Source organism: Coregonus lavaretus, assembly GCF_964263955.1.
Source record: "Coregonus lavaretus genome assembly, chromosome: 22".
In the NCBI taxonomy this organism is placed as follows: domain Eukaryota; kingdom Metazoa; phylum Chordata; class Actinopteri; order Salmoniformes; family Salmonidae; genus Coregonus; species Coregonus lavaretus.
The window spans coordinates 22346190-22362736 of record NC_140009.1 but is presented as its reverse complement, the minus strand read 5'-3'; the positions used below and the strand labels follow the sequence as shown (position 1 = coordinate 22362736).

The 16547-nt window shown below is 43.3% G+C and overlaps 1 protein-coding gene across 2 annotated transcripts; it reads right to left on the bottom strand.

Moving 5' to 3' along the window:
- Positions 1-2542: 2542 nt before the first annotated feature.
- On the bottom strand, positions 2543-16506 carry LOC311149623 (pleckstrin homology domain-containing family M member 2-like). Of its 2 annotated transcripts, none has more exons than XM_084186812.1 (20): positions 15788-16506; positions 14579-14685; positions 14363-14472; positions 13802-13901; positions 13610-13697; positions 13233-13398; positions 12718-12771; positions 11195-11474; positions 9991-10860; positions 9496-9565; positions 8814-8904; positions 8547-8611; positions 7658-7746; positions 7262-7394; positions 6739-6929; positions 5669-5734; positions 5219-5378; positions 4090-4269; positions 3308-3424; positions 2543-3145 (listed from the first exon to the last, which is right to left on the bottom strand). In XM_084186812.1, the coding sequence occupies exons 1-20, from the start codon at positions 15845-15847 to the stop codon at positions 3008-3010; spliced, it is 3135 nt and encodes a 1044-aa protein (XP_084042938.1). In that variant the 5' UTR covers positions 15848-16506; the 3' UTR covers positions 2543-3007. The 2 variants fall into 2 exon arrangements, with proteins under 2 accessions (XP_084042938.1, XP_084042937.1); XM_084186811.1 differs by having other exon boundaries at positions 2560-3145; positions 5213-5378.
- Between the last annotated feature and the right edge of the window lie 41 nt (positions 16507-16547).

The following is a 16547-nucleotide window of genomic DNA, read 5'->3' as shown; positions in this document are numbered from 1 at the left end:
ACTATTTTATTTTCACAAGTAGTCAATCAAAAGATGTAATCCACCATTGGCCAGCAATGTCCAACATTTAAATTACTGTTCATAAGGACAAACTTCACTTAACTCTGGATATGATTCCAAGATCCTTCATATTTCCTTTCCTCAATCAAATATTGACAAACTTTTCAAATACTTATATGTATCGCAATTGTACATTTCTCCAGATCAGACTTTAACATTCTTACTTCCAGTGTGCTCTCGAACGCCACTGCTTAGAAAACTAAGGGATAAGTACCAACAAAAGAAAGGGGATAAAAAATGACAGAAGTCAGTTGAAACTAAAATGGAGGACATGGTTTCCCTGGCTTGAGGTGTTGGGTCTTTTTTGCATGGGATCTAGGCTACTACATTTCAATAAATTTGACCATTTCTAACCTGATGCAAAATTCTGGGATGTCAGCTTCCCACGCCTACAGAAACAGCAGAATAGAGGCAAGACCACGTGGCACTTAAAATGCTCAAAGCAGAGAAAATGTTTAGTGATTACGCCTATTCCTATAATGCAAATGGAAGACAGGGAACACACACATTGAGTGTGTATTCACAAACCTGCGAATTAATTTCACTGATAGTTAACCATGTTCGATTAGAACCCAGCAGCAGTATAAGGCCACATTCAAGAATAGTGCTTTATTTGGTCAAAATTGGGCCTGAGGCCATTATCTCCAATCAAATTAAGGTAATGAAAAAGGCCACATGATTATTAGGAGCAACAGGCAATGAAACTGAAAGCCTCCAGAAACCTTCTCCTGATGATTGAGGGAAATTCCTCAGTAACAGAGTGATCCTGAGATTCAGATTTTTCACCTTAAAAATCTATGGTAAACAAAAACCAATGACTGCAAAATTAAACAAACCATAAAACTCTATGCTCAATGACGACTTTTAAAAATGTTAATTGAAAATTTGACAGAAACACATTTACATTTACTGTTCAAGTATGTGTTTTTGTCAAATGTTCTGTGGAAACTGTTAAAAGTAGTCCTAGTGCATAGAGTTGTATGGTTTGTTTAACTTTGCAATCATTGGTTTTCTGTTTGCCATACATTTTAAAGTGACAAAGTTTTAGCATCATTCTGCACTTGAGCAATTCCAGGATAGCCATGGCATTGGATAAATTCCCCGTGTCAACAGCAACAAAAATCTTACTTTGATATTGCACGTCTACATAAATAATTAGCTACATTGTCAAACAAATGTGAGGATGTTTTGCACTTAATTATGTATGAGGTAGGGGATACATTCTTTAACGGTAAATTGGATTAATGCGAATACAAGTCATATGAATAAAGTAGTGTCATCTCTAGTCAACCGGATTTTTCTTCATTTACTAATGCATATGGACTGGTTGTACTATAACTACTGCACTAAAAGCAATGGTCTGTCATTGCTCAACAGAGCTTCCATAGCAACATTAAAACTACAGGGTGTGTAATAAAGTAGGGATGCACTGACACCTCCACCTGTCGTAGAACACACTAACATTGACATATCCCACATCTTGACCAGGCCATACGCAACACATCAAATGCAATGACAGACACTCCCCTCATAGAGGATAGAGGTCTGTGCCAAATGACTATAACAAACCAAACATATCCCCCTTTATAAATGTTATACAATTAGACTCACATAACAAGTCGTGTTACAAATTAACAACTATTTGCTCCCATTTGTGCTTAGATTTAAAAGCAGCACTGAACATGAACTTCGCACAGAACCCCAATGAACTTATCTGTACCTTCAAACAAAATCACCACGGCCGAAACCCAAAAGCAATGTGCAATCTCACATTCAACAGCAAGTTACGCTCTACTCTCATCCTTCTTGTTAAAAGTGTATCCATGCTAGGTTTGACCATTCCCCGCTCTGATACTTTAATACTGACTTTGACCATCCAACCCGACATAACAAAAAGGTGGAAAACCCAATTGTAAACCAAGATGGCCGACAAAGGCAATAGAAGAGTGCTGTAACTAATAGTGAATCCACTTCAAGTGACCGAAAATTAACTATCAAAACCTATGCATGGGAGAGAAGGGTTTTGTTTGAGGTATTCATAAGTTAAGGTTCAAAAGAACCTCATATGTGAGTCTTATTTTATAACGAGTGTACCTCCTCCCCTAACGGCCGACTCGACGACAAGAGGAAAGTCAAGCAGAACATAAATACATATAGGGCTGGCACAACTACCGTGTAATCGTGTAACAGACGATTATGGATGAAGACCGTCATGAAAATAAAATAACGGTAAAGAAATATATATGTATTTATTTTGTTGAATGAACAGCTGACTGAAGACCGCAGGCATCTGTGCAGTTGAGTCCGTTTCAGCGGTAACATGGACTCTTTACAACGTGATTAAACTTTGTTATGCCTTGCTGAAACAGGCCAAGGTGTTGTAGCAACCAAGTCTTTAGTTGCCTAGGCAACGACCCCCCCCCCCTTGCAGCAGCAGCACATGCAGTCAGGAGCAGAGGAGAAAATGTTTTTTTTATTTTTTATATACACCTTTTTTTTGACCGCGGTCATTTGGCTGACCAATAACCGTCATCCAAAATGCCATGACTGTCACAGCCCTACATACATATTTGTGCATGTCCAGGAGTGTGAACTGAGATTCTGTCTCGCAACATCCCATGAAGACACGTCCTCGTATGCTTAACTTACCGTATACTCTTGATAATGTACGCACAACGGAGTGTGTGTTTCCCTCTATCTATATGGCTGTTGTCATAATTATATGTAACAGGTTCGGTGTGAATTCCATTCAAACTCAGTCACCCAGTAGAAATTCAATTTGACAATTGAAAAAATCCACATAGAAAATAATGGTACATTTTCTATTCACTTCCAGAATTGACAACATTTGAATGCGATTGACTACGACCCTGATGTGTGAAGTAGGAATAGGAGTGGTAGTGAAAGCCTTTTGTCCTATCTGTCCATCCACCTGTCTGTCTCTCTGTCAGCACCAGGGCTCTCTCTGGGCACGTCCCCGGGCCAGGCTGTCACTCCTCTGCCAGGCGCTCCTCATCAGAGCCAAGGCCTCGCCACAACGCTTCTGCACCGACGGCTCTGACACCCTCCTACGAGGCAGACACACCTTCATCACAAGAAAAGAAAAGAAAGAGGGTTGAAAAGAAAGTGTGAGAGACAAAGAGAGCAAGAGAGAGACAGACACAAGAAAATCATGTTATTGAGCTGATCCTTTTACCGTGATCCTTGCCTCTCAAAACCCTTCCTCTTCGATCCATCTTTCCCTTACCTGGAAAATGTCTCTCCAGGCACTCTCTAGCGCCTCGAGTAGGCGGTCTCTCTCCTCGCAGCCGCTGAAGTACAGCACCCAGGGAGGCAGGAACTGAGTCCTGTCCACTGCGAACTCCTATACACAGAGATAATCATCATTATTATTATTATGGCAAGAGACATACAGAGGGAGAGAGTAGAGCGTGAAAGAGAGGGAGAGAGTAGAGCGTGAGAAAAAAAGAGTATGGGGCAAGATAAAGAGTCAATTCCAATGCTTGTCAATGTCTTTCTAATTTCCCCTCAGGGATTAATCAGGTCGTATTGAATTGAGTAGAAAAAAGGATGGGAAGTGCATCTTTGTAGTTTGAAGGTGCTCTTTGGTTTAGTGGTTAGTTGGTCAACAAAACACAAGGAGGACCCAAGGCATTCTTCATATAATTGGAGAAACAGGAAAAGGTGTCTGCACACGTCTAGTCAGATGCACATTTATTTTAATAGTAGCTCATCATAGCTCAGCTTCTTTTAAAATAAATTTGCATCTGACTGGAAGTGTGCAGAGACTTTTTCCTGTTTAGCATTTTGCCTCCAGCACCTTCACTAATCGGTTTTGGGTGTGCGGTAGATTCTGCCTATTATCTACAAGATTCTTCATATAATTAAAATGCCTTTATAGTGGTGGTATGTTCAATAGAACAAATTCAATTTTAATTGGAGACACAAAGAGAATAGACTAGAGGGCACAGGCAAGTGAGGAAAACCGCCATATGCCGTCTGAGGCTAGGCAGGCGTGAGGTGACTCACAACAACACAGTACTCCTTGTCGTCCTCCAGGCTGACAGCAGTGACGTCAGAGAGCTCAGCTCCGCCCAGCGAGCGGAAGAAGCTGGTCTGGCAGTCCTGGTGGCATGTCAGCATCTTCCTGTCCGTCACCACCAGGCAACAAGGGATACACGGTGTGGGGGCCACACCCTGGGGGATCACCTGCAGACAGAGAAAGAGGGTTTAAAGAATAAAAACATCTATAGAGGGGGGACCTAGAGAAACCAGTCTACTTTAATGATAAAATACAGATGTACTTAGCCTATGTACTTCAGAGCTACTGTTAAAAACGACAGATTTTTTTCTGGATCAAAATGGAACTTAGGTGGTGGGTGTGGCCAATGATCCTGTCGCCGACCAAACATTTTAGAGGCCCTCCTGTTGGCTGCAAAATGTAGCTGTTTGAAAGCAAATTTCCTGCAATTCTACACATCTTTCCATGGGGCCGAGAGAAAATGTGTTATTTAAAGCTAATTTCCTGCAATTCTACACATTTTGCCATGGCTTATGCTATCCGAGTGACTCAAACATAACAACATTTTCGTACCGCCCATGCCATGTCAAAAATACTCCTGAATGCATCATTTTTACAATTTTAGATTCTCCCTGACAGTCTAGCTTTTATTTTGGTGCTTGTTCATTCTCAAAGATGATCTTTTTGAAAAATATATTAGGTCCATTATGTTTTTGACATACTTTATATCTGGTTTTAGTCGTTTAAGTTTACACTGAAAACCTTTTTCCATCCTGGAAATTTGTATCTAAAAGAAAATATTGTAAAAATGTTTACATAGGCGGTTCGAAAAAAAAAACCCTGAACAAAATGAAAACAATCTTATTTCTGGGGGTTTTTTTAAATCGGGGAAAGATCATTTTTCTGCAGTGAATCTTCGATTGAACCTGGAGGAACTGAACTCAATGTTGGGAGATAGGGAATGACATGGTGTGAGACAGTTCATGCAAAAATACATTTTTAATCTAGTAGGGTATTCTGCTCCTCATGGCAATAGCATGGCAAAATCTGCACAGTCAGCCATGCTCACTCTCATTATTCCCACGGTGCAGTGTGTATCTGTGTCAGAGTGCAGCGTGTGTATGCCCTCACCCTCACCCCTTTGGAGACGGACTGGCAGAGCACCAGCATCCAGTCGGCCATGTCTCCCTCATTGTCGGCGCTCAGCTCCAGAGGAGGCCGCTCTGTCAGGATCACCTGGAAGGCATGAGGCTGCTCTGTGCTGTTGGAGCGCCGGCAACCTCCGCAGTGCTCACCCCTGAGAGAGCGATGAAGAGCGAGGAAGGGTGGGAGAGAGCACACATAGAAGATGGTCAAACAACAATGAAAATATGAAAAGTCAATCACAACCTACTATTTACATTGAAATAAGAGGGTAAAAAAAAGAAGCAAAATAGGTGCGATCAACTACATTCGAACCCAGTGCATTTGTCCTAACAACTTGATCCATAAAAGCTCTAGTCACAGATCCATTCCCTTGTGAAAATTATCCCATCATAAACAGACACATGTTGGAGGATGAGCAGTAACACAGCATGCATGCCTTACCCCATAGTGATGGACATCAGTGGTGTCCCATCAGTCTTCTCTGTATACTGGTACAGAACCCCTTTGCTGCACAAGGACAAGAGGAACACATACTGAAATATATTTAAGCAATAATGCTTGAGGGGGTGTGGTATATGGCCAATATACCGCGGTTAAGGGCTGTTCTTATGCATGACACAACACGGAGTGCCTGGATACAGTCCTTAGCCGTGGTATATTGGCCATATACCACAAACGCCTGAGGTGCCTTTTTGCTATTATAAACAGTTTACCAACTTAATTAGAACAGTAAACAAGTAGTTTTGCTTCATACCCGTGGTATATGGTCTCATATACCAAGGCTTTCTGCCAATCAGCATCCAGGGCTTGAACAACACGGTTTATAATCTTGCTTTGAGCAGAATGTATGAAAGAGCTATTCATATGAAATGTATCATTATATTATTACATTGAATATTGCAGTTGCATTAAAATAAGAACAGAAATGTGTTACATGTTATATGGGTACTGTAGCCGTGCTTCAACCTGTTCAAGTAAAGTTACACATAACATTCTATAACAAATGTAATAGGAGGCAGATATATCGGTAACACTTCCTGGTATACGCATCAAGGTATAACGCTTTATTACTTGTTACAAGCAAGTATGAGCCTTTATAATGTCTTATTATAAGGGTTATATTAAAAGCGCAATATGTAGCTTTGTGGGCACCTGACCAAATTCACATAGAAATGTGAGTTATAGATCCATAATTCTCATTGAAAGCAAGTCTGATAAGCGATAGATCTGTTTTATGTGCTTTATTTTTATGCTTACCGTCCTTAACCTTTGTTTTTGGGTCTTTTTACTTTCGGTTTTGTACACCAGCTTCAAACAGCTGAAGACAATATTTTTGGATATTGAAAATATATTACACAGATGTTACAATGATTCTCAATACTGCTTGTTTCATGCTTGTTTCATCACATAAACAGAAATTAGTCAAACAGTTTAGAACTTTAGCAACCAGGCAATGGCAGAGTGATTTCAGCATATTGTGCCTCTAAAAGCCTACGGCTGCCAATACATACCTCAGTACAAGGTAACAGCTCTTCCACAGCTCCTTGCCCAGGTAGGTGGTGCATGCTCTGTAGAGTAGGGGGCCCTCTTTAGTGCTGGAGGAGTCCCCAGCACCCACCAGGACTGTCTGGGTGGCAAGAGTCACATCCATCGGGTCCTCCCAGTGGACCAAAGAATAGAGGCGGATGATCACTTGAGACACCTACATAGACACAACGCATCAATACACAAGTGTATCCCTTGTCTATTACACATTGTTGTACATGTGTTGAGCATACTGATTGAGTTGGTGATGTCTATGGCTAGTCATGGCTATGCCTGGTGCCTATAACCACTCCATCAGATATATAATTGATGAGGGGTAAGTGTGTATTTGAATGTGATTCCAATCAAAATAAGACTTCACTTCATGAGAGCATAAATCAGTATACAGGCATTCTTTCAACATGACATTTGTCTTTATTTTTATATTTGAAAAATGATGGATGTGTGCAGGCCCAGCTAAGTGAGACAGCAAAAATATGTGTTCCTCACCTCACAGTGAGACTCCTGGGAGACAAATTTGGTGAGGGCCAGTTTCTCCATGGTGGCGTCAGTCAGCACAGAGGGGTAGGGGGGCTCCCTGCACCCCTTTATCATGGCTGACGTCAGGGCTGCCAAAAACCAGCTGGGGAAGACAAAGAAAGAGGATGGTGGGTTGGAAGAGAGAGGGAGGGATAAAGAGAGGGACTTATTCTGCTTCTCCTCTCCTCCATCCGTACTGATATGGAAACATAAGTGAGAGCATGCCAACTAGGAAGTCGCTTTCCACAGTCCAGTCCTTTAGAATCACTGCAGATGGAGGAAAGGAGATGGGGAGAGGAAGCCACTTTAGACTATGGAGATGCCGCCAGGGAGAAGGAGAGAGAGCAGAGGAGAGGAGGCACTCACACAGTCAGCGATGAGTCGGCCGTGTCCAGGAGGAACTGGCGTCTTCTGTTGGTGCACACCAGCGTGAACGTCTGCTGGTCCAAGCCCACCTGAGAGACGGACAGGGACAATATCACAGCACAACTTAGTGGACTGGACATTGACAGTAACTCTTCCTTCTTGTCGTTTTCCCCTCTACTGTCTATCAGCTTTTTAGGTGGTGGTCTTGTTGCAGCAATGTACTATTTAAAATCCATCTTTTCATTTTTTATGCCCATAGACTTCTAGTCATTGTGCCCTTTATACTGGACACAGACATAAAAATGGTATCCTCGAGTTCCTCTGACACTGGGGAAGTAATTAAAGGGCCTCATTGCCAAAATCCCGAAGTATCCCTTTAAGGCTTCTTTCATGCACTTCCCTCATACAGTCCAGTGCTTCACAGCCTAAGATGATATGATGGCATCAACACTATTTGGAAAATAAAACTCATTACATCACTGTAGTCCATAAAATAAGCATTGGGCTTTTACTTTTGGTAAATTGGTGCCGCTGCACATATGTCTATATAAGATCTACTACAATTTGCATTTGAATGACAGATAGTTGAATGACAGACAGTCACAGAGACAAAGGCTTTCAAATTGGTTGCATGATTGTCGGCCATGTTGGAATTCCCATAAACAACGACTGGAACAACGTGAACCTAGTAAACTCATCATGAACCATCTGACCTCATGAACCTTGTGACTTGGCATGGAAAATCAAGGACCCGGCGTGACCCTGAAGATAAACATTGACCAAGATTATCCTAAAGCTAAACCTTGAAGAAAAACTATTGTGGCCTTGCAGCCATTCGACATTACAAGAAACGTATCAACAACATATCCCAGCAGTATAGACAACTCACAGAGACATAGTCCAACTCATTGTAAGAGATGGCGTCCTCTACTGTATAGGGCTTTTCTGCTGCACCTGAAAGAGCAAGAGAGAGTTTTAGTGTGAGATAGTTATGATATAAATAGATAGAGCATGACAAGCAAAGTCAAAAGCAGCCATTACATTTCAATTTAATGACCATCACACACAGAGACAGCGAGAGAGACAGACAGAGAGAGAGAGACAGACAGAGAGAGAGAGCGAGAGAATCTGAGTGTGATGGGCAGTGAAACCTCACCTTTCCTCAGCAGGTAGATGTAACAGTCAGTCAGCAGCAGGTAGAGAGGCTGCAGGTCCCCCTCCATGTGACCCGTGCTCATCCTTACCATCTGGGAACAGACAGAACTAAACACTCAGGACCGCACCGCTTCATATGAACTGCAAAGCATACTAATACCACTTGTTTAGTCACCGATACATTTTAATTCAATTTTTTCCAGACATATGTGCATGTAGATGTATTCAGAATGGACACGGATTGAAGCTGTGGCAGCGTCCCGATTCTCCATGCTTCTCCTAAAGTGTGCGCTAGCACACTCCCTGTCATGGATTTAAATGCTTAGGATTGGAGGGAAGCATTGGCTGGAGGGAAATTCACTATTGTTAAATCCATGACAGGGAGTGTTTAAATGCACACTTCAGAAGCCAGAGTACTAGCTCAAATTACATTTACATTTTAGTCATTTAGCAGACGCTCTTATCCAGAGCGACTTACAGGAGAAATTAGGGTTAAGTGCCTTGCTCAAGGGCACAGACAGATTTTTTCACCTAGTCGGCTCGGGGATTAGAACCAGCAACCTTTCGGTTACTGGCACAACGTTCTTACCCACTAAGCTACCTGCCGCCGCAATTATCAATGTATGCCCTTTACAACCCCCCCTCCACCCAACATAATATACCACAGTGAAACAGAGGCTTACCTTGAAGAGCTGCTCCTCGTTCTCTCTGAAGACGTGGATCATGAGCAGCAGCAGGTGATTGTTGTCCACCCTGAAACGGCAACACAGAATCAGCACACCACCGTGGTTAAACTGTCGCCACAAAAAAGGCTTAAAGGTCCATTGTGTAACTTTGTGTACGACCCAACTGATTTCAGATAGAAATGTGAATTATAGATCTTTCATTATGATCGCTTCCCCTCCGTAAATTTCATTTTTGTTTCTTTTTTACTTTCAGTTTTGTACATCAGCTTCATACATATTTTTGTTTATTGAAAAGATTTTCCACAGCGGTTTAGATGGTACAATGATTCTCTACACTATACATTGCTTGTTATGTCACAAACTGAAATCAATTAGACATTAAAACATTTTAGAAACCACAAATTGGCTGAGCTAAATTCGACATATTGCACCTTTAAAAATAGGTCTAATTTATGGTTCACCTAAAAATGTGTTAAGTAACCCCCAACTCACTTGAATTCTGCAGGATGAGAGTTTTCCGTTGGACTGAGCCTGTCCTCTTCTGTCTCCTCTTCAGTTTCTCCAGCAGCCAATCCATTCTCAACCACCACTGCCTCATCCTTTTCCTCCACATCACTCTCTTCCTCCTCTAGGGAGGGGTCCTGTCCTGGCGGTGATTCTGCCTCAACTTCATGGCCACCAGGAAAAGCCTGCGGCTGGCCATGCCCTGCAGTGTCATGGTGGCCACTACGCAGGGCAGCAGCGTCTGGACTGTGGGGGGTAAAGCAGTAAAAGTCTGCAGGAGCCGGGGGGGCCTGCAGGAAGTTGGGACTCGGGGCCAGAGCAGGGCGCAGCAGGGGGGGGACCCTGGCTTCCGGGTCAGGCGGCTCACCCATCGAATCCCCTCGAAAGGGCTGCTGCCCCGGGGGCTGGGGTTTGGCTTCAAGGCTGGCGGAGGAGGGCCTTCTGAGGAGGGAACTCTGTTGTGTTTTCTCCTCTTCTTCTTCTTCCTCTCCATCTGGTCGCCCCCAGGTCTTCCCCCCATCCAGAGCACCGTTGAGCCGGTCCATGACGTCACGTAGGGGCTGGCCAACGCTGTCCATGGAGGTGTCGGTCATCTCCGGCAGCCGCAGGAGGCCCTCTGACTCCTCCTCCTCCCCCTTTCCCCTCCTGCTCCTCCTCCTCACCGCCTCGGCCCCTGAGCCCTGCGGCGACCCCACAGAGGGGCTCCAGGTGTCTCCGTCCGGTCCCTCTCCCTCACATCCAGCCTGGGCTCTGTTGTCTGCCTCCACCTGCTCGAAGGCCACTGTGTTCTGGTCACCGCTCACCGTGGAGCTTTTCACGCCACAGCGCTTCTTGGATGGCTTCCTTCGTCTGGCCATTCTGGTGGAAAAGAAACAACCACATCATAATGGGTAGTTCATGTGTACTCTTCCTGGGCCCATTGTATAAATTAACAATCACATTTCCCTAGCCAAAGAGCTACAGGGCTTGCTGACCTGTATGAGTGTGCCAATAAATTAGGGCTTTGTTGATCTGATAACTTTAGCTTACAGACATCGAGATTAAGTGATAATGTGCCATTTGGATTCAACAACTCCAAGCTCTGCGTTGAGTCTGAGAAAAGTATGGTCAACATAACAGGATAACCAACTAACTAGGCTAATTCCCATGTAGTTTTAGCCACAGAGGCTAATGTTAGTGGTGTGTGCTGTACCTAATAACCTCTAGCTCGTTGCTGGTGCTCTCCATGTCGTCCCCTGTGTCGTGGTGGCGGCTGGCCGTGTGTACGGGCGTGATGTCGGCCGAGGTGTTGGTGTCCGAGTACTCGTTGAAGGGGTTGTGTCTGAAGTTGGGGCTGCGGGGCGGAGGCGGCGGCGTTCCCCTCACGGTGATGACGGCAGCGGCTGCCCGGAGAATCACAGAATCACTGAAGACCGTCTGAGGGTCCGAGGCGCTGGAGTGAGGACAGCTGACCGGGTCGGTGAGGTCACCGTCTGTAGCAGGACGGGAGAGGGGGACACACACACAGTCAAAAGAATAGCAGAACAGTCCCACGTACAGTATGCCACAGGCTACTGAACACGCTCTGGGTTTAAATGAATGAGAATAGATACTGGTGCTTTGGCTGGGACAGGGGTAAGGACGACACACAGACACGCAGGCAGGCAGACAGACACAAGCTTGTCGAGTGGCAAAGGTCTTGGCTAAACCATCCTACCATAGCTTATTGTACAATTTAGTTCATAAAGTATACACAAGGGCACAAGTGTTTATTAAATAGATTTATGATGTTTCATTATCTGTTCAAATTAGGTGCCTAATTGACGTTGTTGAAGTCAATCAACGCAACATACCAGCACTTGCTTGGAGAAATAATACTTAAATTAAACTAGTTCAAGTGATTGTATGCAGTGCTACAGTAGGCTACACGCTACAGTTGGTGACAAAAGCTATGAAGGCTGGGTTGAACCTAGACCAGATACATGCATTCCAACATTTCCACAGAGAGAAAGAGAGAGTATTCCACATATATGCCAGTAGACACCAGACAGAGTGAGTACCAGCTGCATCAGGCAATGCAGCTCTCATTAGTAATATTCCACATCAATGCTGCATGAGCTTTAGGATCACATCTCCAAAGAGAAACATGTTGCGTGGTTCATTAAAACATGATTGACAACATCTAACAATTCACCAGTGCATAGAAATTTCTGCTTAGAAAATAACTTACCTGGCCATAAATCGTATTAAATGTTGGCAATAGTGCCACATCATAATTTATTGCATAAAGGTGAGCCAAAAATGCCCCTAAAATGATATATATATATTTTTTACCACTAGGCATCATTATGCAATTCATCCTGTAGTACTGTACAAATGTAATGATAGTGAGGAGTGATGTTTGATTCAGTAGTGTCTTCAAAGACCAGTGTAAAAGCATTACCAATCCATTTTGCCTACTTCCCAAGAAACTAGCAGTACATCAAAAGCCCTTTGATTGCTTTCTCTACCATTCCCTCTTAGCATTAGCTAGCTGCTTGTTCTTCATCAGTATTGATATTGCAATTAAGATACTCCAATTAAACCACTGGCTCCACACACAGAGGACCAGCATGCATTCAGCACACACAGTGGGATGGACGACATGCATGATGCTGTGAGACGGGGAAGGGGGTGGCAGGAGAGGTGAGGACGGAGACAGAGAGGGAGGATAGGGGAGGGGTAACCATGTCCCACCTTCCCAGTCTGCACTTGGCTGCAACACGGGGAAGATGTCACCAAAATCATAATCTAAAAAAGGAGGGATAAGACTCAACATTAGAACAGAAAGGCCAGAGAGAAGAGACAATGGCACAAACATGACATATGAGAGAAATATGATACGCATGATGAGAACAGACACAGGTATGGCAAGGCAGACAGAAAACTACAATTAAAATAGGGACTCAATGGTTTGTGGAACGTGATGGGAGATACTATATGAAAACATTCACACCACGGAGTTCATACTGTGCTCGGTGCTCAATGAAGATCACTTCAATGTGAGTACTAGGCTATTATTTCTACATATTAACCCATGAGCCACAAGGGTTTACCTGATCGATCCAACTTCAGCATCAACACCCCATTACTTGACACACCAGCCTATGAATTAGGCTAATGCACCGCATAAGACGGAGAGTGGGTGGAGACTGAAACCGAGGTGGAGAAAGAGAAAGGGAAAGCAGGAAAGAGAGAGGTGGAGCCCCTACCTTCGCTGGACGGGGCAATGGCGCTGTCGTCCCACTCCAGGTTGGTGGAGGTGAAAGAGTGCAGGGACAGGCTGTCCGAGCTTGGGAGACGCTCCTCAAAGTCCAAAAGGTTCTGGGGCTTGTAGTACTCCGGCATGTAGGGGGCCACGTCCAAGTAGGGGACATCCTAACACCCGGAAAACAATGGAGGTTTCTTTTTTGACAGAATTATTTATTGGTTTTAGGCACCAACTAAGTACTCTGTTTACGTTCTTTGGTTGAGCCTAGTTGTATCTTCTTTTGTTACAATAAAGCCTGAACATTGAACTGTTGGACTTTTGTAAATTAGGTGTATTGATGTGAATTCTAATGGTTTCAAACAATTGTCTAATACTGACCAACTCCAGGTCAAAGCGAATGAACTCCAGTCCTGACACCAACGTGAGGAAGAGCGTGAGGTGATCATGGCTGCACACCAATGCATTTCTGGGGGAGAGATTCCAAGCAGATGGTGTATTTACAATAAGGAGACTAGTTACACGCATTAGTCAAAAGGCATAATATGGTGCTCTTTAGGTCAGAACACTCACTTGAAGTAATACTTCTGCAGCAATCCTTGGTTCTCTTGGAAGAGACGGAGGTAGCTTTCTAAGGAGCTCTCACTCAGTGCTAGGTATAACCAGGCACGACCTGCACAGAAAAGACAACAGAAAAAAATGTGCTCAGTACGAGGGACATGGGCATAAGTAGGTCATTTTTACTAGCTCCATGTATTCTTTCTTTCCTGCCTGAACTTGCAAATAAGTCAAACATGTAGGCCTACAAAGAAACCTCTCTGTAAAAGGAGAAACATATATGTGCAAACCCCAGTGGTAATTACTGTAATCCTGACCTCAAATAACAGCAGTCTTGTGCTACATTTCTGGAATGTGACACAAGAGGAACTTACATGTGCCAAACCACTGACTAACAAATGTCATTCACATTATCACAGTAAATGTATTAAGTGTATTAATTTATTTACAGAAATGGCATGTATGTGTGTATTAGTGTTTACTGCAGTGAAAAGTTTGCCTCTTAAGTTGCCCACAAGATTGACGATGTATGTGAATGTGTGCGTAAGAATGCTGTGAAAATTGTTGTGTTCTTACTTCGCCCAAGGTTGGTTGCTATGTGCTGGAGCTCGTCTATCTGTCGGACCGCTTCCCTGCGGGTGAAGTGTAGAACCAGGACCCAGTAACCTGAGGAGATATCCTGCAGCCTGCAATGCACAAAACAGGAGAGTTCAAGAACATAGTTCAAAACATACAATGTCAGAGTTAGGATGTATCAAAGTACTGAGCAGATTTGGCTCGCTGTCTTCTTACCCATAGAGCAGAGCATGGTCGAGGTGCTCGCACAGCCGCTGTAGGACCCGGTCATGATTCCGGATGGCTGGAGTTTCATCCTCACAGGCAGCAAAGTAACTCTGCAACTGCAGTCAGGGCACAAAACAGGTGGAACTGATGTGAATAGGCCCACAGCCAAACTAGAAATATTGTGATATCTTCCCCAGTCATGAGACGTTGAGAGGAGTACCACATGCATCAAAAATTGACCGCTAACAAGCATGATTGTACAATGTCTGTCTAAGGATACAGTTTTGGCTTTGATGGGAGTATGGAGCCTGAAATTGGATAAATGCTACAGTATATCTGACCCACTAAATGGTATTACTATGACTGACTTAAATTAAATCAGACTTTTGTTTGTCACCTCCAAAAAGACCAGTTAAACAGCATATATACAGGAATGTAGAAATGTAATAAATTCCAGTCCCCTGAGGTCATGTGACCACGAGACAGACTGGGGACAGGAATGAACAAAATATAGGCAGGAGAATATTTGAATATCATATCAGGCAAGGTCTATAAAGCAGTGGCTGTATGGCACAGTACACATACTTTGGAAGGATGGGACTCAATGTTACCACACTGCACAGGTTTATGCAAAGGATGAATGTCAACATTCAAACAGGGTTCAGACTAATTTATGAAGACACCCAGAAGTCAAATACTGAATGTCAATGTTTTCACAGTACACTCATGCTTATGTTAAGCAAGTATATTGAAATGTGTTTGGAAAACTAGCAACAATATGTCGTCCTTCAAATAGACCTAGCTAGTTACCCGAGGGTTGCTGAATCGACCATGAAAGAGAATTTTAGAAGCGACACAGTTTATTACATGACAGTATCGATATGCCGCAGTAGGGTTACTGCTACTGTGCTTTGTTTTCACCAGTCATTGAATATGTCTCGACTAGCCAATACAATACTAGCGACAACTAGCTAGTAAAACAAAACACCCATATGTTGATAAATGTAATCCATATTTGTTTAGCTAGCTAAACAATCTTCAAGGATCTTACAGTCAGCAACTGTTTTTCTTTCATGAACCAGGCCCACTTATCCTAGCAAGCGTTTATTTTATGCCTGCTACGTTAGGGTAACACTCATGTTCACGATCTTCAAAGTTAGTTAGCTAATCATGCTAACATGAAGAATATGTGAACACTAGACTTGATATCAGTCTTACCTTCTTGACAGACAACGAAATGTTTTCCAATATTCGGTCCTTAACTTTGAGTTGATCCATCACTGGTATCCTTGGCTGCCTGCAGCGGTCAGCTGATTTCCAGAAGTCTCAATGTGGATGTGGTCTGTTGCTGTTCTCAAAGCTAGACAACTAGTAGCTAAGCTAAGCTAGCCATATATTTTCAATGCTGGTACAGTAATTGGCTAGCGAACAATGTAAAACATCAAGCAAGCAGGTGGCTAGGTAACGATACCGTTTTACCGTAGTTAAACTAGCACACAAGGCAATAGCAATTGCTAGCTAGCTACTAACTTTGACTAGTTTCCTAGCTAACGTTAGCAAGCGACGTCCTCCTCCCTCAGTCTCACTACTAGCCTCGGGAACGCTTCGAATGACTATTGAACTAAACTGGCTAACACGTTAGCTAGCAAACTATCTAGCCAACGCGTTACCCTTCGCGCTAGAGAATGAATCTCCCGCTGTCATAGCTAGGTTGCTTACACTTTCGGTGTAGCTAGCTAGCTACCTACCTATTATTTTAATATCCGAATTGTATTTTAATACATCAACTTGTTCAAACTTACTTTTACTGTAGCTAAACTGATCATTGTGATATTGCGAGACCATGAGTAAGTTCAGGCTCAATGTTTAGTCCAGCAGTGGAGAAATAAATTGAAGACAATGCTAAGCTTAGCTGCTAGCCATGTCAATGAGCTCGTGACACACCAACGTCACCGCCAACAAAATGATGGTAGCCAGA

Coding starts and splice junctions, on each gene's coding strand:
- LOC311149623 (XM_084186811.1), bottom strand. CDS start 15,847: ATGGATCAACTCAAAGTTAAGGACCGAATATTGGAAAACATTTCGTTG. Junction 14,473..14,578: donor GACCATGCTCTGCTCTATGG/GTAAGAAGACAG, acceptor TGTGCATTGCAG/GCTGCAGGATATCTCCTCAG. Junction 10,861..11,194: donor AACGAGCTAGAGGTTATTAG/GTACAGCACACA, acceptor CTTTTCCACCAG/AATGGCCAGACGAAGGAAGC.